Source organism: Tupaia chinensis, unplaced genomic scaffold, assembly GCF_000334495.1.
Source record: "Tupaia chinensis unplaced genomic scaffold, TupChi_1.0 Scaffold000617_2, whole genome shotgun sequence".
NCBI lineage: Eukaryota > Metazoa > Chordata > Mammalia > Scandentia > Tupaiidae > Tupaia > Tupaia belangeri.
Window position 1 is genome coordinate 594,646 of NW_006160137.1, and position 27,414 is coordinate 622,059.

Genomic DNA, 27,414 nt, shown 5'->3' on the forward strand with positions numbered 1-27,414 from the left:
GGACTAGAAGATGGCATAATGGCTATGTTGCTGAACTCCGATGTAGTTGACCTCCTTTGGAGTCCCATACCCAGTGGCTTAAAACTCACACTAGGCATGCATGTGTGTATGCCCAAAATCCCAAGAGGAGAATGGATGAGAAGGGATTGTGGAATGGCCATTCCTCTTGGGGAGTGATTTCTTAATTTTCTCTGTCCCCCCCAAAAAGTGCACTCCCCTTGGGAAAAAAAAAAAAAAAAAAAAAAATCTCTCTTAACAACAACAAAAAAAAGAAGAAAGAGAAAACTGTATTCTTTTTTGTTTTACCGTTAAATTTTAATATGTTTAATACATTTAACCACTGTATATCATTATGGCATCCAAAATTAATTTTCCCAGAACGAATATGCTGCATATCAGTCCAACTAAAGATATTATCATACACATTATCATCAACAGATAATTTTCCATTCTTGTATCCCTTAAATGTTTTTCTTTTTTTCCTTGATTCCCTTCCTCTTACTCTCCTCACTTCCTACCCTCCTCCCACACTGTCTCTAGTACCCAAAAAAGTATAAGATACCTAGGAAGACACCTAACCAAAGAAATCAAAGACCTCTACAAGGAAAACTATGAAAAAAAATTTTTAAAGAAATTGAAACTGACACAAAAAAGTGGAAAGACATCCCACAGAAGAATTAACACAATCAAAATGTCAATCCTACCCAAATTAATCTACAAATCTAATGCAATCTCAATCAAATTACCAGAATTATTCTTCACAGATTTAGAAAAAACAATCATAGAATTTGGCCCATATTGCCAAAGCAATTCTTCGCAACTAGAGTGGAGGAGAGGGCATCTCACTCCCTCTTCCCAAAGGTATTGGTACAAAAAAGGCAAATGGACTAAAGAAACAGAATAGACAACCCAGAAATAAACCCCAAAAACATACAGCCAACTGATTTTTTACAAAGGGCACCAGTGAATCCAGTGGACCAAAGAAAATCTGTTTAGTGAATGATGCTGGAAAAATAGGGTATCCACCTGTAGGAAGATAAAACTGGATCCCTATCTCTCACCATAAACAAAAATCAACTCAAAATGGATAAAATATCTAAACCTAAGACCTCAAACTATGAAAGTACTGGTGGGTAACAAAGGGGAAACTCTCGAAGATATTAGAGTAGGCAAGGACTTCTTAAATAAAACTCCCAAAGCACAGTTAATAACCCCCAAAATCGACAATGGGACTGCATCAGGTTAAAAAGCTCTGCACAGCAAAAGAAAGAATAATTAGAGTGAATCAGCAACCCTCAGAATGGGAGAATATACTTGCAAACTATACAAATATAACCAGATCCTGATAACCAGAATATACAAGGAACTCACCCGTAAACTCTTTTTTTTTTATTAACTACATAGTCCTAGGCTTTTTGTTGGGATTATGGTTCCCACTGTAGTCACGTTCAGAGCCTGTAAAAGCCCAGTGAAACACTAGTTGAGTTGAGGATAGAGGTGATTTGGGGGGTTAAAAAAAAGAGATGCAGCTATTATAATAATAACAAAAGTCTCAGAACCAGCAGATGGCATAATGATTACATTGCTGAACTCCCACATAGTTGACCACGGTTCAAATTCTGGACTCGCCATTTAAAACTCATGCTAGGTGCATGTGCAAACACACCCAAGATCTCAAGAGGAAAATGGAGGTTAAGGGACTGCAATGTGGAGATCCCTCCTGGGGGGGGGGTGACTTCTCGCTTTCTGTCTCTCTGTCTCTTTCTGGTGAGTGCATGTGACCTATAGTAAAAATCTCTCTAAAAATAAAAAACTTAAAAAAATAATAAAAGTCTCAAACCAGAGTTCCCAAACTATGCTCCACGGTATATCATGCTAATAGGTTCTACACATAATAGGGTCTTATCAAATAAATTTGAACACTGCATATCAGGTAGGTCATTTTTGTCTGTAATTAGATATATACTTGGCTTAATTCATAAGGCCATCCTTTGAGCTCATTGGAAAGTTTGACAATGTCATCAGGAACCAGATACTTCCAGTTATCTCAGCCAGCTACACTCAGGTATTAGTGAGGTCTCACATGGTCACTAGACATCTTCCATAATTACATACGTCACATCCTTACACAACAGTGTCCCAGAAGACTAGAGCAAAAGCACGAGTCTCCATACATATACCTCTCTCTGTTCAGAGAAGGATATTTTCCTCAGAAGTCTTTACAGAATTCTTCCTGAATCTTATATGGGATTGAGCCATATACTGATTCCCAAACTAACTGTTGGCAAAGGGGATTGGCAAAGCCAATGTCTCTACCTAGAATAGTCTACCTAGCCAAAATCAAGCTCCTCTTGGCAAGGAAGAAGAGAGAATGTAAATACCAGATACAGTGTGTGTGAAAGAGGAGGGTCTGAGGAAGGACATTTAGAAGAAAAATAGAGAGGCAAAGCATTAATGGGACAAAGAAATGTGGTATTATCTGTTGAAGATATTTCATAGCTTTATCAACTGGACTAGGGAGAAATGTTTACCTGTTGAAATATTCACTTTGTAAGCTAAATAATGTGATTGAATGTGTAAAAGAAAATGAAGTAAGAAATGAAAAAGAAGAGAGAATGTTGAGTGAGTAATCAACAAAGTATACATATTGACTAAAATTTACATTTCTATATTACAGGCCCTCTCAGAGCCTTTAAAGTCCTGAGTACTTTGAATTTCCAAATGAAGAAAAATAATGTAGTTGGCACATCTCAAACATATTTTCCCATAGAATGACATTTTGAAAATTATTAAGATATTCTGGAAGTTTTTGAACCTACAGAGGAAGGTTTCAAGAATAATACTATTTTAGATGTGCTTCCTCTAAAGGGTATTTACCCTCTCTTTAAATAAATACTTAAATGAATGGATTGTTGGAAGAGAATTTACATTAAGTTTTGGGCCTACATTCAAAGGGATGATTTATTCCTCACTCCTTTTTATTTCAATATATGGAAACAGCCTCAACATAAAATACATTTTAAAAATCATTCCTATATTGTGGAAGCCAGGAAAAAAAAAATACATTCGGTTTTGGGACATAGTGCAGAAACCATTAACTACTTCTTTTTATCAAAGAATCCAGGTAAGTGTACTCCAAAAGCAAAAATAGCTTCATAAAAATCATCATTGTCCTTCTCACTAAGCTTGGCATAAAAGAGAAGGAAGAAAAAAACACATTCATCAGTTCTACTGGGGTAAAAGTTCGTGTAAGTATTCTGATTTGATTTTTTTTTTTTTTGAGAGGTTTTTGCTGTAGGGCACATGTGCTCGCCAGAAAGACAGAGAGAGACAGAGAGACAGAAAACGAGAAATCACGCCCCGAGAGGGGATGGCCACACCACAATCCCTTCTCCTCCATTCTCCTCTCAGGACCTTGGGCACACACACACACACATGCACCTGGTGTGAGTTTTAAGGCACCAGGTCTGGGACTCCAACCGCAGTCAACTACATGGAAGTCCAGCAACATTGCCATTACACTAACTGCTGGTCCCCTGACTTGATTTTGAAGGAAACCTTAACCATAATCTTGCTCCCAAATACTTCTCCTTCCTTTACTTACAAAGTGCCTCCAACATTAGAGACCTTGGGTTGTCTGATTTGTTATGAGTATTTAATTTTTCCAGATTTCACTTACCACTTTGAGAGTCCATCTTGCCTTTATGGAAATAGCCTTGTCAGCATTTCTCAATTTATCCGTCCCTTCAAATCTTTCCAAACCACTCTGAATTGAGCTTCTCCATCAGTCCCATTTTTTTTTTCATTTGAAATTTCTTCTGATGCACTGAACTCCCTCTCCTCCCAGAACTCCTGAGCCCTGCCCATCTGCTTTCAGTGTGCAGTGCATAGATTACAACATATCACATGACCTGTCTAATTTATCGCAGACACCCGTATGCTCTATTCTACTGCATTTGGGATTTTTAAAATAATTACCAATATAAATGAACAAACAGCAAACCTTTGGCTCCTCCACAGTCAACTCTGTCCCTCCTGACACCTACAGAAGCATAGCAGCCGAGACGCGCCATTGTCTAACTGCTCACATTCTCCATGCTGATAATGGTAAATCCCCAGTATTCATGCAGGTCTATGAAATGAATTTCATCTGAGAGATGGCAGAGATTGTATGTCAAGGGAATAGATAAATGACACACGGGAGACCAAACAAAGTAGCAGAACAGAGTTTGTTGTGGGAAAGATGCATTCAGATGACTCTTCTAGGCCTGTTATAAAAATTGCCTCTTAGTGAGCATCCATTTGAGCCGAGTGTCATAACAAAGACCAAGAAGGTACCCTACGCAACAGGTAGCCCTGGGTATTGTAAAGCATCTCTGACTTTTCTAGGCACATATCAGAGATGCAAAATCACTAGCTTTGTGGCAGAAGTGACGTTTTGTTTTTATGAGAGTGAGAGAAAGACAGGTATTTCAACAGGACCTTGCTGTGTTGCTATCCTCCTGTGCCAGCATCCAAATGAGTTAAGATTACAGGTGTGCGGACCAGTAGATGGCGTAGAGGTTATGTCGCTGGACTTTTCACCTGGTCTACTGTGGTTCAAGTCTCAGACAGCTGGCTTAAAACAGACTGGGCACAGGACCAGCAGTTAGCGTAATGGCTATGTCACTGGACTCCCATGTGGTCGACCATGGCTCAAGTCTCGGACCCGGTAGCTTAAAACTCACGCCAGGTGCGTGTGTATGCATGCCCAAGATCCCGAGAGGAGAATGGAGGAGAAGGGACTGTGGCGTGGCCATCCCTCCTGGGAGGTGATTTCTCACTTTCTGTCTCTGTGTCTTTCTCTTTCTGGCGAGCACACGTGCCCTATAGCAAAAAAAAAAAAAAAAAAAAAAAAAAAAAAAAACCTCAAAAAAAAAAAATCACTACTACCACAACAACAAAAAACAGACGGGGCACTTGTGTGTGCATTCCCAAGATCCCAGAATGAGAATAGAGGAGAAGGAGAAGGGATTTTCGCATGGCCATCCCCTCAGGGGGTGATTTTTCACTTTCCCTCTCAATGTCTCTCTCTCTCTCCAGTGCCCTAAGGCAAAAAAACTCTTAAAAAATAAATAAAGGTTGCAGGTGTGAACAACCAAGCTGGCGACTCAGGCTGGTCAGAGAAACCAAACCCACAGCTCCCACAGGACTTCCAGTCTCTGAAACAGCAGGGCTACCTGTTCACCACCACGGCTTTGCCAGAAATGGTGGTTTTAAACCTCGACTTTTGGGTTTTGAGTATGCTTAATAATCACATGTTGCTTTAGGCTCCCCATGTCACTAATTTTTCGCACAACTGAAGAGTAAGAAGAAGAAAGAAAAGGAGAAGGAGAATTTCAGTCATGAGTATTTTTTGAGAGAAATATTCTCCCCTCAGTTGGAATGATAGGGTCAAATGGAAATAAGGAAAGAGCATGAGAAGTCTTCAAGGCACTAAGTCTTCCCTTCTGGCTGAATTACTGATAACCTAATAAACTGGAATCATTGGCCTTTTCCAAGTACCTGCTCATAGTCTGCTGGGGGAGAGGGAGAGAGCTACTTAACCAGGTAGTGATCACTCGCCTATCGAAAGCTGATCCTTAATTCTTCAAGTCAACATATGAAGTCCAAAATTAAGCTCAATTTCAACTTAGAAACATGGAGTCAGCAGGTGGTCAAGGTGCTGGGTTTTCACATGCATGACTATGTGGTTCAAGTCCTGGGCCCAGTGGCTTGAAAATCATGTTGTGCGGATGTGCTTGGTGTCCCGAATCCTGAGAGGAGAATGAAGGAAAAGGGATTGAGGTGTGGTCATTCTCCCTGGGGAGTAGTTCCTCACTTTCTCTCTCTCTCTGTCTCTCCCTAGTGAGCATACACACCCTATGGGAAAAAAAAAAAAAGAAAGAAAAGAAGAGAAAACAGAGGAGAGGAAAGAGCATGACAGGAAAGAAGAGGAGGGGAGGGGTGAGGAGAAAAACACATCAGGGACATGTGTATGTGTGTCCAAAGTCCTGAGTGGAGAATAACGTTGAAGAATTATGGCATAGCCATCCCTCCATGGGGCTGATTCCCACTGTCCCTCTTTCTCTGTCTCTGTCGAGTGCACATGCCCTATGGTTAAAAAATCTTTTCTTTCTTTCTTTCTTTTTTTTTTTTTGAGAGGTTTCTGCTACAGGGCACATATGCTCACCAGACAGACAGAGAGAGAGAGAGATAGAAAGTGAGAAGTCACTCCCCAGGGAGGATGGCCACACCGCAATCCTTTCTCCTTCATTCTCCTCTCAGGATCTTGGGCAAGCACGTACACGCGCCCGGCGTGAGTTTAAGTCACCGGGTCCGGGATGCGAACTGCGGTCGACTACATGGGAGTCCAGCAACATAGCCGTTACGCTAACTGCTGGTCCCAAAAATCTTTAAAAAATAAATCAATGAACAAACAAACTTAGGAACATGGAAACATTGTTTCTATGGAATCCATGCAATCTTTACTGTAATGTGTCGGAGGAGAAGAGTTACACAGCTTTTCCTGGCTTTGAGAGTCCTGATCTAATACCCAGGGAAATGAGATCTCACCGACAACAGACTGTCAAGAATAGATGTACTCCCAAAATATTGGCACATCACCATTGTGCAGCTTTACTTTGCTAGCGTCGTTATTTACTCAAGGAAGTTACACTTCTTGGACATCAAGTAATGTTACTCTGACTTGTAAATTATAATAGGCGCAGCCTTCCTACCATGGGTGAGAATGGTTTTGATTTGGTAAACTCAGAAGCAAGGCTCTACAGGTAGATGTCTTAATAAGATATGGCATTTTAACCTCAGTAGCCCATCAGTGGTTTGAACTGATTTCGCTGGCTCACACAATCAGTGGTGTCTTAGAGCTGGTTTGTGGTTGTGATGAGTGCCTCCAGTTAAATACTCACACATTTTGAAAACTAAAACTGTTGGTAACTTGCAATTTGCCACAATGGGAATATTTACACCATGGAAATTGGCAGACACTTTAGACTGGGACTTTTTTTTCCCCTCTCGAGAGCCAATTTACCAGAACACCTCTGCATATAGGCTTAGGTAACAAAATAGACCTAGCATTGAGAAAATATTGTATCTTTCCTAAAGATCAAACCACAATGGGCCAGCAGGTGGCAAAGTAGTTAAGGCGCTGGATTCTCACATCATTGACCAGGGTTTGAGTCCCAGACTCAGTGGCTTGAAATTTATGCCGGGCACATGTGCATGCATGCCCAAAATCCCAGGAAGAGAATTGAGGAGAAGGGATTGTAGCATGTCCATCCCTCTTGGGAGGTGATTTCTAACTTTCTCTCTCTCCATCTCTCACTGTCTCTTTAGCAAATGCATGCACCCTGTATCAGAAATCTTCCTCAAAAAAAAAAAAATTAGACCACAAGCCAATTAGTGAATTTGATAATAAATAAAATTATGAAAATAAAGCCCTTCAGTTGTTAATTTATTTCTGTAATTCTTAATCTAGATAAACTCTTTCTCATTTATAATTTCACATTAATTACCAGTCACATGCCTTAGGGCATTGAGAGTGGAAGATCAGGATGACTTTTGCTCACCTTGGGAATAGACTGCTGGATATTAAGAGTGTGGAAAGTTAGAGCAAGAAAACTATTATGAGTAATAGTATAAAAGTGGAGGGATTATTTTTCAAACATTTAAGTATAGGTCACAGAGTCTGCAACGATGCTCACTGAAATGTTAATTCAATTCAATTCAACTTGACAAACATTTACAAACAATAAATGTTTGTTGAATTGAATTGAAATGTTAACATTTATCCTCTTGTGATATTTCTTGGCAAAAATTAGAAAGTATCCTTAGACTATAAACTAAATTCCACCCTGAGATGAATGTTAACTTCATACTAAATACGACCATCAAATATTTATATGTAGCCTTACTTCAAGACACCTGTCATTGAATTGCTGAGCAGCTTAGACAAAAATAATGCAGAGATTCTACCACATTTAAATAGTACAAGAAAATACAAAAAAGGGAAAAGAGCCTCTTGGATTTTTATTTTCACTTAATGGACAACTATGAATATTTATGGTAGACAGTTTCATATTTTCACCTCTGGGTAGTTATTTGCCTACTTCCATTTTTAAAAAGTGCATTCCTCACCCAGTTTTAGTATAAATTCTTTTTTTTTTTACTGAGTTGTTTTATATTTTCCTTTCTTTTCTTTTTATTTTTGGAGAGATTTTTGCTATAGGACATGTGCGCTCACCAGAAAGACAGAGACAGAGAGACAGAAGGTGAGAAATTACCCCTCAGATGGGATGGCCGTGCTACAGTCCCATCTCCTCCATTCTCCTCTTGGGATCTTGGGCATGCATGTACATGTGTCTGGCGTTAGTTTAAGCCACCAGGTCCAGGAACTGAACTGCAGTCGACTACATGGGAGTCCAGTGACATAGCCACTACGCCAACTGCTGGTCCCCTTAGTACACATTATTCTATAGGAAGAACACAGCATACTTCTACCACTCCCAGTATCCAGGAAGGACATGCCGCTCAGCATGACCAATGAGAGTAACACATTCCCCCTGGCAATGGTAACTAATTCAGAAAAGGATACATGCCTCACTCATAAACGATCAAACTTCCCTTGGGATTGTTGAGAGAGGAGCACTCTCTCCTTTTGATGTTGAACTTGAACTAGGAGACTATAGACCTAACACCTGACAGCCATCTTCCTATGAAAAAAAATCTCAACACGAAGCAAAATAGCTAAAAGACAGAGAGAGATTGAGGCTTGGTGATATTGTGTAAGCTCCTAGATCCAGCCATTCCAGATGACACCACTACACTAATCTTAGAAGTAACATGAGGTAATCAACTATCTTTCTTTTATAGAGTTAAGGTTTCTGTCCCTTACCGCTGAGAATCCTGATGTCACAGTCACAGATTTTCCAAATAGGATGTATGTGTTTGCTGAAGAAACAGAGATACAGAAAGCAAGAAATCACCCCCAGGGAGGATGGCCACACCATAATCCCTTCTCCATTCTCCTCTTGGGATCTTGGGTATACTTGTACACACACTCGGCATGGGGTTGAAGTCACCAGGTCTGGGATTTGAACTGCAATAAACTATGTGGGAGTTCAGCAATGTAACCACTTTGCCATCTACTGGTCCCTTCGGAGTATAGTTCTAATGTCCTTGAAATTGGAGGCGAAACCTTTGTTTCTGCTGTCACGATAAGTCAAGCAAACATGATGCTTCCACATCACCTTCCCCATTATTGCTTGATGCTGTCCCACATTCTCACAGATCTGCTTTTCAGGTTCTTGAAATCACATCCAGACTTTTAGATCTCTTCATGTCCTGAGATTTGGGCCTGGCGCTCTCTCTGCCTGATCTTTTTTTTCTCTTTTTCTTGTCTTTTTTTAATTGCCAGATGATACGTGCACTTACCAAAGAGAGATACAGAGAAAGAGAGAGAGAGAGAGAGAATGCACCCCCACTAGAGCAGGTCATGTTGCAATCCTTTCTTCATTTATCCATCCTGTTCGGATTTGGGCATGCACGCACATACACCTGGCATGTTTTTCAAGACTATGGGCCCATCCACGTGGGATCTGGCTCCCTTAACAACTGGGCTATAGAGACAGGTCTTTCTTTCTGTTGTTTAGGTGTCATTTAAATGTCACTTCCAGGGCTGGCAAGTGGCATGGTGGTTAAAGGCGCTGGACTCCCACATGGCCAACCACGATTCAAGTCTCGGACCTGGTGGCTTGCTTTCTCACTTCCTCTCTCTCTCTCTGTCTCTCTCTGATCAAACTGGAAAATAATAATGATGATAATAATAAGTAAAGTTAAATAAAATAATATAAAAAAATAATAATAAATGTCACTTCCTCCAAGGAACAAGTACACATCAGGGAACCTTTTTAAGCTCTCAAAGCACCCTGTTCCTCTCTTTGTCAAAGGGGGCATCATTTCTAGTTTACCTGCTTTCTCACCTAAATGTATCTCTGCTGGCTGGGATTGTAGAAGGCAGGTGGTAGGACTGCTCTGTTCATACTCCCAGCGCTTAGTAGACACTGATAAAATTTACTGGATGAAAGAAGGAATACACAAATACAAAGAACATGCATGCAGGCCTTAAAAATGTTACTTATAAAAAAAAAAGACATTACTCATTGGGTCTTTCTATTATAGACACACACACACACACACACACACACACACACACACACATAGAGGCAAGTACCTAGATAAAGCGAGAGCTCGATTAACTCTTTCTTCTAGGCCAAATGTTCCCAGGGCCTTCCAGGTCATCCAGAACTTGAAAGCATCTGGTCTCCTGCTACACTGGATAGATTTGTCTCCCGTGTCATAGCTGACATCGTAGAACTTGTCCTGCTGGAAGAGGTAAGATGCCTTCGCAGAGTAGCATTTCTTAAGAAGGTCCTTTGAAAAACAAAAAAGAAAAAAAGATGATAAGACTGTCCATGTTTAGAGTACACTTGATCAGGAAAAGCCAAACGTGTGCACACACACATACACACACACACACAGCCTGTGCACACACAGCCTTTGTCAAAGGTCTGTCTCTCCTCATGACTGCCCGACATCAGGCACAATCAGTGCGTGTTAATGTTGAGACACAAGTGACCCATCGTATTTCAAAAAAAAAATCCTACGAAGAATTGAAACTGCTATAATCCATCTTCATCATTCCATGGATGACTATTAAAAAGCTGAGAAGACCATGTCATCACCTCTATGACAGGAAGATGGGCCAATCTTTCAAGAAGAATAAATCTGTTTATAACTCACTCAAAGCTCCACATTGGGATAAATGAAATCTGCCATATGGTACACACTTTATACACTTTCTCTTTTTTTTTCCCCTGAACTACTATTATTTTATTATTCTTTACAGAAAACACACATGTAAATAAGTGTTCTTAAAAGAATAATCTCATTTAAATTGAGGTGTGAAGAATCATACTATTCTAAACATCTGCCACTGTACGCAACATCGCTGATCAACCACATCTTACTTTGGTGTTAAAATAACATAACATGATGGCCTTCAACAAAATACTCTGATAGTTACTCTGATGCCTACCTCCATTTACAAAGTAAATCATAAGCAGTAACATTACACAACAAAATAATATACACTCTCATAGGAAAAAAAAACTAGGGAACCAGCAGTTAGCGTAATGGCTATGTCGCTGGATTCCCACGTAGTCGACCGCGGTTCATGTCCCGGACCCGGTGGCTTAAAAAACTCACGCCGGGCGTGTGTGCGTGCGTGCCCAAGATCCCGAGAGGAGAATGGAGGAGAGGGGATTGCAGCGTGACCATCCCCCCTGGGGGGTGATTTCTCACTTTCTGTCTCTATGACTCTCTCTGTCTGTCTGGCGAGCGCACGCGCCCTACAGTGAAAATCTCTCAAAAAAAAAAAAAAAATAAACTAAAGCATTTATTTATTCATTTTTGAGAGATTTTTGCTGTAGGGTGTGTATGCTCATCAGAGAAACAGAAGGAGACAGAAAGACAAAGAAAGTGAGAAATCACCACCCAGAGGATGGCAACACTACAATCCCTTCTCCTCCATTCTCTTCTCAAGATCTTGGATACACACACACACACGGCATAAGTTTTAAGCCACCAGGTCCAAGACTTGAACCGCAGTTGACTATGTGGGAGTCCATTGATGCAACCATTATGTCATCTGCTGGTCCCCCCTCCTCTCCATTTCAATCGCCAGCATGAACCCCTGACACTTGCTCAAGACATGTCCAAAGTCCATTTGCTTTGGGGATTTTTGGAATCTTTGATGGTTGATGAAAGTAAATTTGTCTTCATAATGCAAGTATGAGTGTGTGCACCTGGTGTTGCAAATATGTGCTTTGTTCTTAAATATATACAGTGGCCCTTTAATGATAATATACAGTCAGACTGTAGTTGCTATAGAAACAGTTACCAAACTTCCTGACTTTTGAGAGTAGGGAAATGCAGAGAGATGGCCATTAAAATCAAAGTGAAGGTTTAGGAGCAACGACTTTTTCTACAGTAGTGTTCAGGTCAGAGAGCAATCATGGCTTCCCCGTGTCTACCAAGAAAATCAGGGTCAGGTTGAAGGCTTGCTAAGAGTCCTTTGATTATTGTTTTACACTCAGTTTATCGTGGGTACTAGATGGGTGGGATTTTGGAATTCGCGATTTATCTGGTATATACTGTTTCACATTGTATGAAGACATGTTTGTTGTAATGCAACACATTTATATTCAGATTGGTGGCCCAAAAGACAATGCTGCTCTTTTGATAGTAAATGTGTACTTTTATTTGGAATATGATACATGGGGATTTTCTTTTCATTTGTTACGTACAAGCTGATCAGTCAGACGAAGGACATTTAGCACATTTTCTAATCAGAAAGGAGCATTTTCTAGGATCCGTGTATCCACTGGGGAGTTTCTGTAGCTTCATCTACAGTGGGACCGTCTTACATTGTCAGGGTGAGGGAGGTACCCCAAATGAGAAACTAGGTGTCTTTATTTATTCTAGTCACACCGTGTGTCCAGGCAATGGGAGAGAAGTATGGGTATGGGGAGAGGCATCATGGTCCTGCCTGCTTAATGGGGATCAATTGAAAAGAAGAATATTTAGGACTAGTTAGGTGGCCTAGTGGTTAAGTCAGCTGGATCCCGTATGGCTGACTGCAAAGTTTGAGTCCCTAGTGGTTTCGAAAAAGGCATATATGATGTATGTGTATAAGCCCACAATCCTGAGAGAATGAAGGAGAATTGTGGCATAGTCATCCCCTCTGGAGGGGGTACTTTTTTCACTTCCACTTTCTGTCTCTTTCTAGCATTCACCTCCTAACAACAACAACAACAAAAAGTACTTCAAAGCTTTAGTTTTGGAGCCAGGAGATGGTGTCGTGGTTAAGGTGCTGGACTCCTACATGGCCGACTACAATTTGAGTCCCAGACCTGGTGGCTTAATTTCTTGTTTTCTGTCTCCCTCTGTCTCTCTGGTGAGTGCAGGTGCCCTATAGCAAAAATCTCTCCAAAATAAAAAAAGAAAAGAAAAAAGAAAAGAAAAGAAAGAAAGAAAGGGAGAGGAGGCCCATCCATTACTGGAAGACAGATTGCATCATAGGCAAATGGAGAAGAAAAGAGTCAAAGCTCATGGCAGAATGAGTGATTGTCCTATAGAGGTGACACAGTTAATTTCATTGCACTGAAAAATCTCTTGCCTTGAGAAGGTTTCATAAAGAACGACTGGAGGCTTGGGATTTACTTTATCGAAAATAAATGAAAACTTTTCCCCTGAAGTTCCTGCTTTGCATTTTAGTTTATATCCTTGTATTAAAATGGATGAGCTGTCCTTTAGTTTTAAGATACACATCAACTAAGAGAAGATGCTCAGCTCTCCCGAGAAAACCACATTTTGGAATAAGTATAGTAAAAGTGCACATTTTTTTAGAAAGCTTAATTAGTTATTATTGTGCTATCAAAGAGAAGGGCCATGTTATCTTGCTCATCTTCATACTCTTAATCCTGCCAGGACAGCAAAATAAATACTAGTTAAATGAATTCCAGAAACAAGTATCCAATGAGAATACCAATTGCCTTTCTATTGTGATATTCACTCACACTGTTCTCAGTGATTAGTAGACATCGTATTAGGACTTCCACAATGACAAATGAAAGAAGCTTAACCAAAGGAGAAATTTTTATGGGCTTGTGTATTTAAAAACCTAGTTATATATAACCTTCAGGCACAGTTGGATCCAGGATGAAGTAATACTAACATCAGGAATCTGCCTTTTCTCTCATTCTATTGTCTTCAGTATTGACCTCACTCCTCAAGAAGAAAGATGGTAGGAAGTCTAGAGACTGAGGCTTCCCAGTGAGACCTGGGAGGATGGAGAGAGCTATGAAATGGCAATATATCCCCAAGGGGGTAGATGTTGGTTTTCCATTTCCTTACACAGAGAAGAAAAAGTGCTTATGTTGACTGACTGCAGAATAGTTGGTGTGGAGTAGAGCATAAACAGAGGACAATAATGTCAGTGTTGTTTTTTTGCAAAAGGAAGCAAATCAGACTGAACTATGGAAAAAGTCAGTGTATTAGGCTGAGCCATGAAGAGTCTAGGAAAAAAAGGGTGTGAGGAAGGGACACAAAGATGGAAGGAAAGAAACAGAACGAGATAAAGAGAAGAAGAAAGAAAGAGGGGATGGTAAAGGAAAGAAGGGAGTGAAAGGGAAGGAAGGAGGGGAGGATGAGTAGAATATAGGTAAAACAAGATTTCAAGGGCTAAAAGTAAAGTTCAGTCCAAGGCATCTGCTTACATAGGTGTGTTTGAGACCGTAGAAATGAGCAAACCATTCATCTCACACACTGAGATTCTTACCCCCTACCTTAAGGAATCTTTTCCTTTCTTATCTAAATACACATTGATCTATGAAGTGAGAAATTGGGGCTATAGCCCTCTATCTGCTGTTCAACAAGTGCATATTTCCCCCACTACTTTTATCTTTCTCTCTTTTCCTTCAGTATCACAACTGTCCCCTCCCCTCTTTCTGGCTTTCAAGAGTACAGAATACTTTACAAGTCTTGTGGCAGAAATGAGAGCTGGCCATTGAAATCATTGCCAACATGATGGTCTTTCCATTTATCTTCACCTCCCTCTCTTGTTTCTCCTCTGTGTACCTTCAATCTGGCTTTCCTGGTCTCAAGTAGTATTCACTGACTTGGGGTGGGGTCACAAACTCAATCTTATTTTAAGATCTGTTCATATATTACTGGGAACCTGTGCTAACTTTCACTAGCCAGACCTCAAGTTCCTGAGTCTCTACTCATAGCAACTCTGTATTTTGCTTTGTTTATGGCCACATGTAATCCAAAGCAGGTATCCTTTCATTTGTAGATCCCTTAGATGGTTATCTTTCATTTTTCTTGTAAAATTTCGTAGATTTTTTAAAAAAAATATTTATTTAATTCATTTTCTTTCTGTTGTAGCTTTTTCACTCTATGATGAAGTAGAAAATTGATAAAAATCCACTAGTGTTGCATCCAGCTTACTATTTTTATTTATTTATTTATTTATTTATTTATTTATCTATTTATTTTTGAGAGAGAGATTTTTTTGCTATAGGGCATGTGTGTTCACCAGAGACACAGAGAGAGGAAGAGAGACAGAAAGCGAGAAATCACCCCCTGAGGGGAAATGGCCATACTGCAATCCCTTCCCCTCCATTCTACTCTCAGGATCTTGGGCACACACATATGCACACCCAGCATGGGGCTTAAGCCCCAGATCTGGGACTTGAACCATAGTCAACTATGTAGGAGTTCAGTGATGCAACCATTACACTATCTGCTGATCTCCAGCTTACTATTTTTAATAAATTACCAGTTTTTCCGTAAGCTTGCTAGGAAATTTGAGTTCTTATTTGTCTTCTCTGTGATCTGAAAGGCTAATTTCAGACTTTGTCCTTCACTGGCTGCTTCAATGTCTACAAAAAGTTCACATCCTGATGCATAGTCTTCTTTTATCAGTTCTGTATCAATATTTGATCAATTGATTCATCTCTCTTTCCCATCCCAATCAAACATTTCCTGGTTACTGGTATCAGCTATAAATCAACCTCTGCTCATCACTTCAATTAATTCTCCAATTCACATTCTCCTTCCCCTCATTGCTAGCATTTTCTGGAAGATGTTCAGTACAGAAGTTTCCAGATACTTTTGGTACTTGCACTGGAGCTTCTGAAGAATTGATGAACAGTCTGCCCAGCTCTCTTCTGCCATGTAGTGACATATTTGAGCTTGTCATCCTGCCATTCAGACATCTTCTTTTGTAGAGTTCATGACAGCCTTCATTTCTCAAAATACTGCTGTGTTATCAACCCTCTTCATGAATTGGGTCAATGGTCAGCCAGATTTAAACTGTTTACAGAAAGATTCTGGGTGCCCTGTGCCATTTTTTTTCCTCCAGCTTCCATTAATTGACATCATGCTTTTAACTTCACAGTAATCTGTGAAGATATATCCTTTGAGAGAAAAATGGCATTGTTTCATTCATGATATTACCAAAAAAAGTTGATATTCTCATGAAAATACGTAAGTTGTGCTGCATTGTTGAATTTGGTCTCATCTTTTTAAATTCTAATCATTCCCTAGTGTGTATATTGTTTCATATTATTGAATACATTTTATAGCTCTGTGCTCCAACTTACAGTAAAAGGGGCAGGAAGGGGCATTTTGTGCAGCATGGGCATGACTCCTCAGTCCCTTCCGGTCATCCGCTAGCTGAGAAAACTCGAGTGCTGTCATGGCCACAGCCTTCTCTAGATCACCTCCTTTCTCCACTTGTCTCCCTAGCTACTCTTCTTCCTAGTCACTTCCTGGTTGATTCTCAATAAAATGGCTGGGTAAAACAACAGCCTTCAGTGCATGGTTTTATACTCAAAATGAAAGAGAGAGAAAAAAAAGAGAGAAGGGGAAAGGGAAAGGGAGGGAAAGGGCACAGGTGAGAGCCAATATGTCCCAAGGGTTAGACCAGTGAGTCCTGGAAACATACCAACTTTCTTGATAGGGATTTATGTATTATCAGTATATGAACTGCTAAGAGATCATAGCATTGAATCAGTTTGATATTATCTGTAAAAAACCAACGACTGTCCTGGAATATTTGAGCACACCTAGTATTAATACCAAAGGGCTCTCTCTACCTTCTCCTTCCAGAAAACCTTCTGGAGGACTGCAGATAATTCTGTTAAGTTCCAGACCTGTAGACTTGTAACCCACTAGAATAAGCCTGGAAGAGAAAGACCTGATGTTGACCTCTGTTTTGTGGGACTGTTTGGATGGTGCACACACTGAGGAACTCTGAGTGACCTGGGATTGACCCCCACTGCAGGGAGGGAGTGTGGATACTGGCTATAGGGGAGTGAGCAATCAAAGCAGTACCAGTTTCAAAAATGGACCAATAGGACTGCCATTTGAGTTGACCAATCAGAGCTGTACAATCTCAACCATTCACTTGCATGTATAAACCTGGTTGAAGTATTGGACAGAAATTATAAAAACCTACCTCTAAGCACATTTGGTAAGATGGTCTTTTTTGAGCAACCCTAAATGTTCCCTGTGATGTTACCCACAGTAAAGCCTTCTTCCTTGACAAACCTTGTGGTTAGATATTTGGCTTTCTTGACAGACCATATCTAATAGTTCAATCCATGCCTAGTTAAGTTTGGTAGTATCTATTACCTATAGGGATTTTCAGAGAACTACTAGAGCAGCGTAAAACCTGAGTTCCTCTACTTTGGCCTGCAGGGTAAACCTTTGTTAAATACCCCCAACTAAGGGTTAAAATGAACTGATTTGGGTAAATACTAAGGAGCGGGACTTGGTATTTATCCAAAAACAGGAACATATTCAGAAAGACACCTGCACATCCATGTTAACTGCAGCATTATTCACGATTGCTAAGACATGGAACTAACTTAAGTACCCAAGAACTGATGACTGGGTTGAAAAACTGCTGTGCTTATCAACTGTGGAATACTACTCAGCTATAATGAACAATGAGATCCTATCATTTGATTCAAAGTGGATGAATATAGAAGACTTAATGCTAAGTGAAGTAAGAAAGACACACACTGTATATCCCCACTCAATATGTATTGAATGCCATCACTCTGTAGCATAAATGAAAACATCTGAAGATATGATAGAGAGGATAACTGTAGATACCAGAGACTGTTAGGGAAGGAAATAGATGGAAGAGGGTGGATAAGAGGAGCAAAGAGAAGAAACACTTAACAGAAAAAAGAATGCAAAGTTCTCTGTTTAAAATTATGCATATGGTAATATCCTTGATTTGATTATCATGTATTACATGCATATGTTGAAAACCATACTTTAAGCTATAGAGAAGTACATTGATGGAATCTAAATTAAAAAAAAAAAAGAATGAGCTTATCTGAAAATGAGAAAACTAGGCTAAAAGGTAGCATTAAAAAACATAATAATTTTAAACTATGACATGTAAGAAAGAAAAGTTGGACTCAGTTTCTTACAGAATGGTAAGTGCTTCTATAAATAGGCAGGAAACATTTGATAGCACAGAGATCACTTGGCAATACCTTTGCATGCCCTACAAGCATTTAAAAATAGCATATTGGGCTTCTCTCTTAGGGCCAATGGAGATTTTATAATTTTCTCTAGGCAACTATCAGCACACGTTCTACATTAAAGATAATGTGATAAAGTATTTTTCAAACTCTGACTATCAGCTACAGTTAAAAAACAAATAGTCACATCATTACTGCTTGGAATACATACTGGTTCTATGCCATCATATTCTGCTCTGGTCATTTAAAGGGAAATAGAAAAATCTGGTGTGACATTCAGTTGACAATGCAGCTCAAGACCATACAGTGACTCTTAACTCCAGATAATAGTAGAATTATCAGGAGAGTTTGTGTGTTTGTTTTTTTCAATACCAATACAGAGTTCTTACTCCAAACCAAAATGTTAGAATTTCTAGTATGAGCTAAAGACAAAGTTATTTTTGTTTTTAACCCCCCTGGGTAATCCTACCATGCAGCCAGGATTGAGAACAACTGCTCTGATCAATCTTAACCTCACACTGAAAAATCTTACGCTAGAAGTGTTGGTAAGCATTTTACTCATGTTGGGACTAGCAAAGTCTAAGTGTTGAACTTTCATGATGACATATAGTGTTCTTGTATATAAGTGTAATTATCTGACTTATTTTTGTGCTACTAATGCCCATTATCAGAATTTTATTTGTGTGTGTACACAAGTACAGAATAATTTTATTCCATGAGCCCAAATAAAGAGGATATAGGTTAGATATGGTTCATGCTGAGGTTTTAATCAGAGGGGGAAAAGCTCCAAGCTCTGAAACATACATCCATAGATTATGGTATGCACAAAAGATGCAAGCAAGACAAAGAATCCCAATCTATTCTACTTGATTTTCTTTTAGGTTTTTGCCATAGGGTGTGTGCCCTCACTGGAGAGAGAAAGAAAGACAGAGACAGAGAGAGAGTGAAAGTGAGAAATCACCCCCTGGGGGGAATGGCCATGCTGCAATCCTTTCTCCTCCTTGTGGTATTTTGGGCATGTACATACATGCTCCCAGCATGATTTTCAAGCCACTGGGTCCAGGACTCAGACTGTGGTTGGCAATGTGGGAATCCAGCACCTTAACCACTATGCCTCCTGGCTCCATTCAATTTTTAAATTTGTTGCTTTTGTGATACGGGTGGTGGGGGGAAGTAATTTGCTTCAGGAGCTACTCATATCAACACATCCATGAGCACATGTTGCCCACTTATCCCTGATGGGTGAATTGTTGCTTACTCCTCCTACATTACTCCCAGCTCTGAGTGTCTGAGATCCTATCTGATATGTATTTGCTTACACTCTACTTTGTTGCAAAAGAAGTTCAACACAGCTTACAATCTGGTAGGGTTGGAAAAGGAGGAAGAGTAAGAAAGAGAGGAGAGTTTAGCAGAGGTGGGGGAGTTTGAGAGGTGGGAAAGAGGAGGTTGGGAAGGAAAATGAGGAAGAAGTAGATCAGGAGAAGAGATGAGCTCAAGGCCAAGAGAAAACACAATGAGGAAGTGCAGGGAAGCCCAGGAGGATGCCTCATGTTAGATGGGAATGAAATGGGACCAGCTTATGGCATGGCATAATGGTTACGAAGCTGGACTCCCATGTAGTCATCTGCAGAGTGAGTCCCAGACCTGGCAGCTTTAAATTCACACTGGGCATGTGTGTGAACATGCCCCAAATCCTGAGATGAGACTGGAGGAGAAGAGATTGAAGCTTGGCCATCACCCTGAGGGGGTGATTTCTTGCTTTCTGTCTCTCTGTATCTCTCTCTCCAGCGCCCTATAGAAAAAAAAATATATATGTGTGTGTGTATATACGAGTGTGTGTATAAATATGTGTATGTGTGTGTGTGTGTGTGTGTGTGCATGTGTGTGTATACACACACATACATACAGAAAGAAAGGAGGAAAGAGAGAAGGAAAGGAAGAAAGGAAGAAAGGAAGGAAGGAAGGAAGGAAGGAAGGAAGGAAGGAAGGAAGGAAGGAAGGAAGGAGTGAAAGAAGAAAGATGGTTTAGCAATTTCTTGGCACACCTGGTAACCAATGCAGAGCAAAAGCATCCAGCAGTCACTTGCTGCTTCTGAACTTTGGGTATTTACTGTGTATCTACCTATCTATGAGCTACATCTCATATTGCATTCTCATTCATCTGTAAATTGAGGATAATGATACCACATCACAGTCCATCTCTGAGGGATATTATGGTATCTCTGGCATCATGTTCCAATGAACGCCTAGAAAGGATTTTCATTAGTATGGTGTTAACATATTTCTTCTGTCTGGATTGATTAATTATAGTTCTCCAATATAGTTGGACAGACTTATATGAAACTGAATGAAACAGACACAAAATAGGTATGCTGCTTTGGGCCGAAGCTAGAAGAGTGATTCTACAAGAGCACAATATCTAACAAAATCAATCTCTGTCTGCAACTTATTGTGATGCTGCTAACGAGGGTCCAGTTCCTGCTCAGATGGAATTTTACGCATTCGGCAGCAAGGCCTCTGGCCTACATTTCTCGGAGTTGGAGCATCCTCCAGAGGTCTGGCCTCTGAGGCCTGGAGTAGAGACAGAAGATTGATTTTATAAAAGAGAAAAATACTATGCAGGAAGGCAATTTCTTAAACACAAGCTCCCTGCTCTTCTCTGTATAAACCTCATCACAGAGGTGTTGGAAATGGCTGATATTACCATAATCATGGGCAATCCTACTTAAAAGCAGCCTTAAATAGTAGTTTAAAAGAAATTGGGAAGAACTTTGTAAAACCTTTAGGAAGAATCAAAGATGGAGCAGACAAAGCCATTTCCCCCCAAAGACTCTTGATGAAACACAGAAATGTGCTAAAAGGACGAAGAATTTTTTCCACTATACTAATGGATATCTGCTTAGACAGAAAAATCTGTATACTCACACATGGTTTAATCCTCAATTTGCAAAGAACAGGGAAAACAGAAATCACATTCATGAAGTCCTCGCTACATCCTAGCAATGAATTAACCATTTGTGAGCATTGTTTCACTGAATTTTACAGTAGGTTTTGCAAAATAGGCAGTGTCTCCACCTTGCAGATAGGTTCAGAAGATGAAGTGACTTATCAAAGTCATGCAGGGCAGTTGTCAGCACAGGCAGAATCTCAACACGGGTCTTGTTTGAAGGCCTACTGACTGATTTACCCACTGAGAAATCATATTTAATCCCAGAATTTCTTAGTTCAAACTGCAGTCCCAGAGATTGGGGAAGGCAATGTCTTTTTATATTCTAAAATGTACAATGTCTTTGTATATTCTAAATAGGATGGGCAAACCATTCTGTAAAGGGCTCAGAGTAAATATTGAACATTTTGTAAGCCATGCAATCTCTGTCACAACTTCTTCACCCTGCAGCTATCGCATGAAAGCAGCCATAGAGGATACCTTTACAAATGGGCATAGCTCTATTCCAATAAAATATTCTCTACAAAAATAAGCAACAGGCCAGCTTTGACCCAAGGGCTATCATTTTTAGAGTCCTGCACATATCCACGAGGAGACACACTCAATAAGGCAACCATGGGACCAGCAGTTAGCGTAATGGCTATGTCGCTGAACTCCCATGTAGTCAACTGCAGTTCGAGTCCCAGACCTGGTGGCTTAAACTCACATTGGGCATGTGTGTGTGCGTTCCCAAGATCCTGAGAAGAGAATGGAGGAGAAGGGATTGCGCGGCATGGCCACCCCCCCAGGGGGTGATTTCTCACTCTCTGTCTCTCTGACTCTCTGGCAAGCACACGCGCCCTATAGCAAAAACCTCTCCAAAGGGGGGGGGGAGAAAAGAAAAGAAAAGAAAAGAAAAGAAAAGAAAAGAAAAGAAAAGAAAAGAAAAGAAAAGGAAAGGAAAGAAAAGAAAAGAAAAGAAAAGAAAAGAAAAGAAAAGAAAAGAAAAGAAAAGAAAAGAAAAGAAAAGAAAAGAAAAGAAAAGAAAAGAAAAGAAAAGAAAAGAAAAGAAAAGAAAAGAAAAGAAAAGGAAAGGAAAGAAGGCAACCATTTCCAAATTTGCAAAGATAGACAAAACTAAATGTTTACACAAAGACCCCCAAACTAAAGTTTCTTTGATTAAAAAGAACAAGAGATTATCTTTCACTTTCATTAAAGCAAGTTTGTAATCCCTTTTACATGGTAAATATGTAACCTTTAAACAAATTCAAATTTGGAGAATAAAATTGGCATGGTTTATTTTCCTTTTCAGTTTTGACAAATGCTTCACATGATTTCCATAGGGAATGGCATCGATAATCCAGAGCCTTACTGGCTACTAATTTCTAAATTCCTTTGTTCCTCCAACAGGGCAAGGAAAAAAAATTCCTCTGTGATAAAGCTGGTTAATTCTACAGTTGTACTTTGTCATTTGTAATGAATCTTTGCTGAAATAATGTAGCAGGAAGGGCAATGAATCTCAAACTGAAAGCCTATTATACGCAAACAGCAAGAAGAAGCTACTACTGAAAAGAACAGAAAAGAAAGGGAGGGAGGGAAGGCAGACAGAAGGGCTCTGGCAGGTTAGACACATGGGAAGAGATGGCTTCTAGGATTCTCTGGCCTAATATATCTCTAGGTACAACTATGGTTTCCAAACCAAAGAAGACTGGGACCAGCAGATGGTCTAATGGCTATGTCGCTGGACTCCCATGTAGTTGACTATGGTTCAAGTCCCAGACCCAGTGCCTTAAATTCACACCAGGCACATGTGCGTGTGTGGCCAAGACCCCGAGAGGAGAATGGAGGAGAAGGGATTGCAGTGTGGCCATCCCCCCTGTGTGTGTGTGTGGGGGGGGGTGATTTCTCGCTTTCTGTCTCTTAGACTCTCTCTTGTCTTTCTGGCAAGTACATACACCCGATAGTAAAAGCCTCTCCAAAGAAGAGAAAAGAAAAGAAAAAAAGAAGACCCTACTCTGATGAACCACAAGTGTCCCACCTGAGACAAGAAAACCAGGTGTATTTAGAACAAGTGTGGCAGCAAATCCGAGGAAAAAGTGACTCTATGTACAGAATATCTATACTCTAGGCTGAAAGAGGAATGAGAAAAACAGACAGGAAAGGGCCTGGGGATCACACAGAAATTTATAAGCTAGTTAAACCAGCTTGACAGATGCACAGAAATGAGAATTAGCAAAAAAGTAGAATTAGCAAAATCACTGACAATATTATTTCATTTTGTATTGGTACTAAGGAGACGAAATGATCAGGTTTTACCTTCCTAAATCAACATCACTGTGACTTTGAGATTCATACTTTAAGGAAAAGATAGTAATCCATTCCCTGCCACTTTGGTTTAGGAACATATCAGCCAGCACCTGGAAGCATGGAGTGTAAACTAAGCCTACTGTTTTTTTTTTTTGTTTTTTTTTTTTTTGTCTGAATGACTACAAAGCCTACTGTTGTTTTTTTTTTTTTTTTTTTTGAGAGAGATTTTCACTGTAGGGCACGTGCGCTCGCCAGACAGACAGAGAGAGACATAGAGACACAAAGCGAGAAATCACCCCCCAGGGGGGATGGTCATGCCGCAATCCCTTCTCCTCCATTCTCCTCTCGGGATCTTGGGCACGCACGCACACACGCCCGGCGTGAGTTTTTTAAGCCACCGGGTCCGGGACACGAACCGCGGTCGACTACGTGGGAGTCCAGCGACATAGCCATTACGCTAACTGCTGGTTCCCTAAGCCTACTGGTTTTGAATCCCAGTTCTGTCCATTATTGGCTCTGTAACTTTGGGCATGTTATTTACACTTTTTGTTCTCAGTTTCCTCATCTGTACAGGGGGCAGAATAATAGTCCCAACCTCATGGAATTGATATGGGGATTAAGTGAGTTAAAATCTGCATCTATTCATTTACCTGTCCATCGAAATTTCCAGGTCTGTGTTGGGCATGAGAACAGTCAAAAAACTTCCAGCTCAGGGAACTAGCAGTTAGCATAATGGCTATGTCGCTGGACTCCCACGTAGTCGACCGCGGTTCGTGTCCCGGACCCGGTGGCTTAAAACTCACGCCGGGCGCGTGTGCGTGCGTGCCCAAGATCCCGAGAGGAGAATGGAGGAGAAGGGATTGTGGCATGACCATCCCCCCTGGGGGGTGATTTCTCGTTTTCTGTCTCTATGTCTCTCTCTGTCTGTCTGGCGAGCGCACGTGCCCTACAGTGAAAATCTCTCAAAAAAAAAAAACTTCCAGCTCAGTGTGGTTAACAGGTTAATAGCTCCATTGTTAGCGAATGCTGTAGTTTGTGCTGAAAAAGTGTCTGGTTAGAGAAAGGGCCTCTGACATAGCCTGGGAACAAGAATGGCCCCCTGGAAAAGTTGATGCTAAGCTGAGTTTTGGACGAGAAAAAGTAGGACCTACATAGGCAAAAAAGAGAGCATCTAGTTTTTCATACAGAGGCAAAAACTTGCCTTTAGGAAAATGAATGTGCTTTATTATTATGATTAATATTTTATATTTTTTCCATAGGGCATGTGTGCTCACCACAGAGAGACAGAGAGAGGAACAGTGAGAAATTTCCCACCGGGGGGAATGACACATGACAATCCCTTCTCCCCCATTAACATCTTGGGATTTGGGGGCATGCATGCACACGTGCCCAGAGAGTTTTTCAAACCATTGGGTCCAGGACTCAACCATGGAGCCAGCCATATGGGAGGAAGTACCTTAACTGCCATGCCACCTGCTGGCCCCAAAATGAATGCACTCTTAACTCGATGTCTGAAGCCCTCCATATGCAACCTGAGATTGCTCCCCTGCCCCATCTGCCAGCATATCACTCCCTGGTCCCAGACTTGACACATGTCATTGTCTAGATGTTGCCTCTATCTTTCCTTAAACCGTATCTTCTCAATGCCTGACTCTTTAGCACTTGTCAGAAATCAGGGAATAGCTGTATTTTACAATATCATGGGGTCTACACCCCTGCTTTCTGGGACAAATACTGACCTCAAGCTTATCACTGCTCCACTGCCCTTCCAGAAAGTCACCATGGGCTGATAGACACAGTGCCCCACCCCACGGTGACCTAATGTGAGTCACAGAATCTTCCTTCTCCCCTGCCTCATGAATTCCATGAAGCTGTTACAGTGATGGGGGACAGTGTGTCCTTTCTGTGATCGCCTCTAGCCTGGCACTGATATCTGATGTTTTCTGTTCTAAATAACTATGATAAATGCCTTGAAAATAAGTGACGACCTTTCCCAAGAATGCCTAAAGTCATCAAGGCACAGGGAGATGAAATCTCCATGGAGGAAAAGTTAAACCCCATAGGTTCACATTAATTCACTGTTAGACAATACTTAAAGCCCATATTAGACTTTAGAATATACTGAAAACTCCTGGCTTTGTGAAGTTAATCTCGCTACCAACCATGGGAGAGTCAGTCATTTCCTCAATCACAGTTTTTCTTAAGTGAAGGAGACGTTTGAAGAACTCTTTCTCTAGAGATTTTCCACTTGGATTTCAGTTGAGCCCTTTAAGCAAGAGGGGGCCCTGCAACTTCTGTAATTGGGACATCAAACCCAGTAGCTAACTCTTCAATGCTTGATGTTGCTCTCTTACAGGCAGAAAACAACCATCTACTTATTATATATGAATTCCTGGTCCTCACGAGTTTGAAAAAAGCTGCATATTTCATAGCATTTCAGCATGTTGCTGGCAAGTCAGATACTGAAATGGTACGAGACTCTGACAGTACTCTAAATGAACGCATCAGTATTTCTGTAGCTGGATGGCTCAGGTTTAATCTATACTATGGTGCCTAAAACGGGTAATAGTACAGATGAAAAATATGTCGAGATAAAATTCAAAGGACATGTGATAGTGGTATGTGCTACTCCATGGCAAGGGCACAATGAAATGCATTAGGAGAGGAGTAGCCTAATCCAACAGAGGCCATGAACTCCTTTCTGAGTTTTTGGGCCAGGTTGAAAACTCTGCCATCCATTAGTAAGTTGTCACAGCAAGAGATGGAAGATACTTGTGATGGACACAATTTGAGCTCTTTGTTCACACTGACCTCTTTCCTTCTTACCCTTGGAGATGGGTACAAGGAATCCCTCCCATACCCCATTCTCCTGGTACCAATCTGACCAGAGGTGGAAAAGATCAGAAGTTTGGAATTAACACGGAGAGTTTTGAAAGCCTGTGCCAGTCAGCTGGGTAGAGACATAAACATTTTATTGTGAGATGCCATATTTTAGTGTCATGTGAACTTAAAAAGCAAATATAATTTTTGCAAATTTCAAAAGCAAATCACTTTATATGTGTAGAAGTGACATTTTATTTTTCTTTAACTGAACATATTTCCTGTTTAGGGCTACTATTCTTTCTAATGCAGACTATTTAGTCTTGTCATTTCTGGAAAAAACTCAAATCAAGTGATTTTTTGGGGGGACCATCCAGATACAAAATATGATTGATCAATGTTTTTTCTTCTGAGGATATTTTCTTCTTCTTCAGTATTGAACATTGTGACTGCTACGAATATCACTAAAGATGGATGCCAGTTAAAATACAAAACATCCCTTGGGACCAGCAGGTGGCGTCGTGGTTAAGGCACTGGACACTCCCACATGGCCGACCATGGTTCGAGCCCTGGACCTAGTGGCTTGTGTTCTCACTTTCCCTCTCTCTCTCTCTGTGTCTCTCTCTGGTCGAATGAAAATAAGTGAATGAATAAATAAAATTTAAAAAAAATTCTTAAAAAAATACAAAACATACCAATAAAATTAAATTTCTTATACATGCATTTAAAAACCCAACTTTTCTTTTTAGTATAAGTCTGTCCCATTTAGTATTTTGGGACAGACTTACACTAAAATAATATATATTGTTTACCAGTGATTCAAATTTAACTAAGTTTCTTGTATTTTTATTTCCTAAATTCCCAGTCGAGGGGAGTGAAAACTGCTTCTCATGTAGTCAATGCTATCTATGTTCTCTCTCTACCTCAGAAGGCCCTTCCATCTTCCTGTTGAAATCTGATGACCTGCTTCTGACTGTCAGATGCACGAGTCAAACTCCTTGCTTTCTGCCTCTATTCCAGGGTCCTTTGAATCTTCTTGTTGGTCTCCTGTCCCTTTTGGATGTCCCACCAACGCCAGCAGCAGCAGCCACTTTCAAGCCTGCAGGAAAACTGGGGACTCTCTCAAGCACGCTCATGCATAAAGATACCTCTACCATCTCTACATAGTTTTTGCTTTCCCATGTTTTCCACAAGAGA

The 27,414-nt window shown here is 40.4% G+C and overlaps 1 protein-coding gene across 1 annotated transcript in view; it reads right to left on the reverse strand.

Moving 5' to 3' along the window:
* Positions 1–27,414, reverse strand: part of GADL1 (GAD like acidic amino acid decarboxylase 1) — a 176,095-nt gene that overhangs the window by 92,524 nt on the left and 56,157 nt on the right. Inside the window, exon 12 of the mRNA XM_027775942.1 lies at positions 10,271–10,470. Coding sequence (XP_027631743.1) covers positions 10,271–10,470 — 200 coding nt within the window. The remainder of the gene's footprint in view (positions 1–10,270; positions 10,471–27,414) is intronic.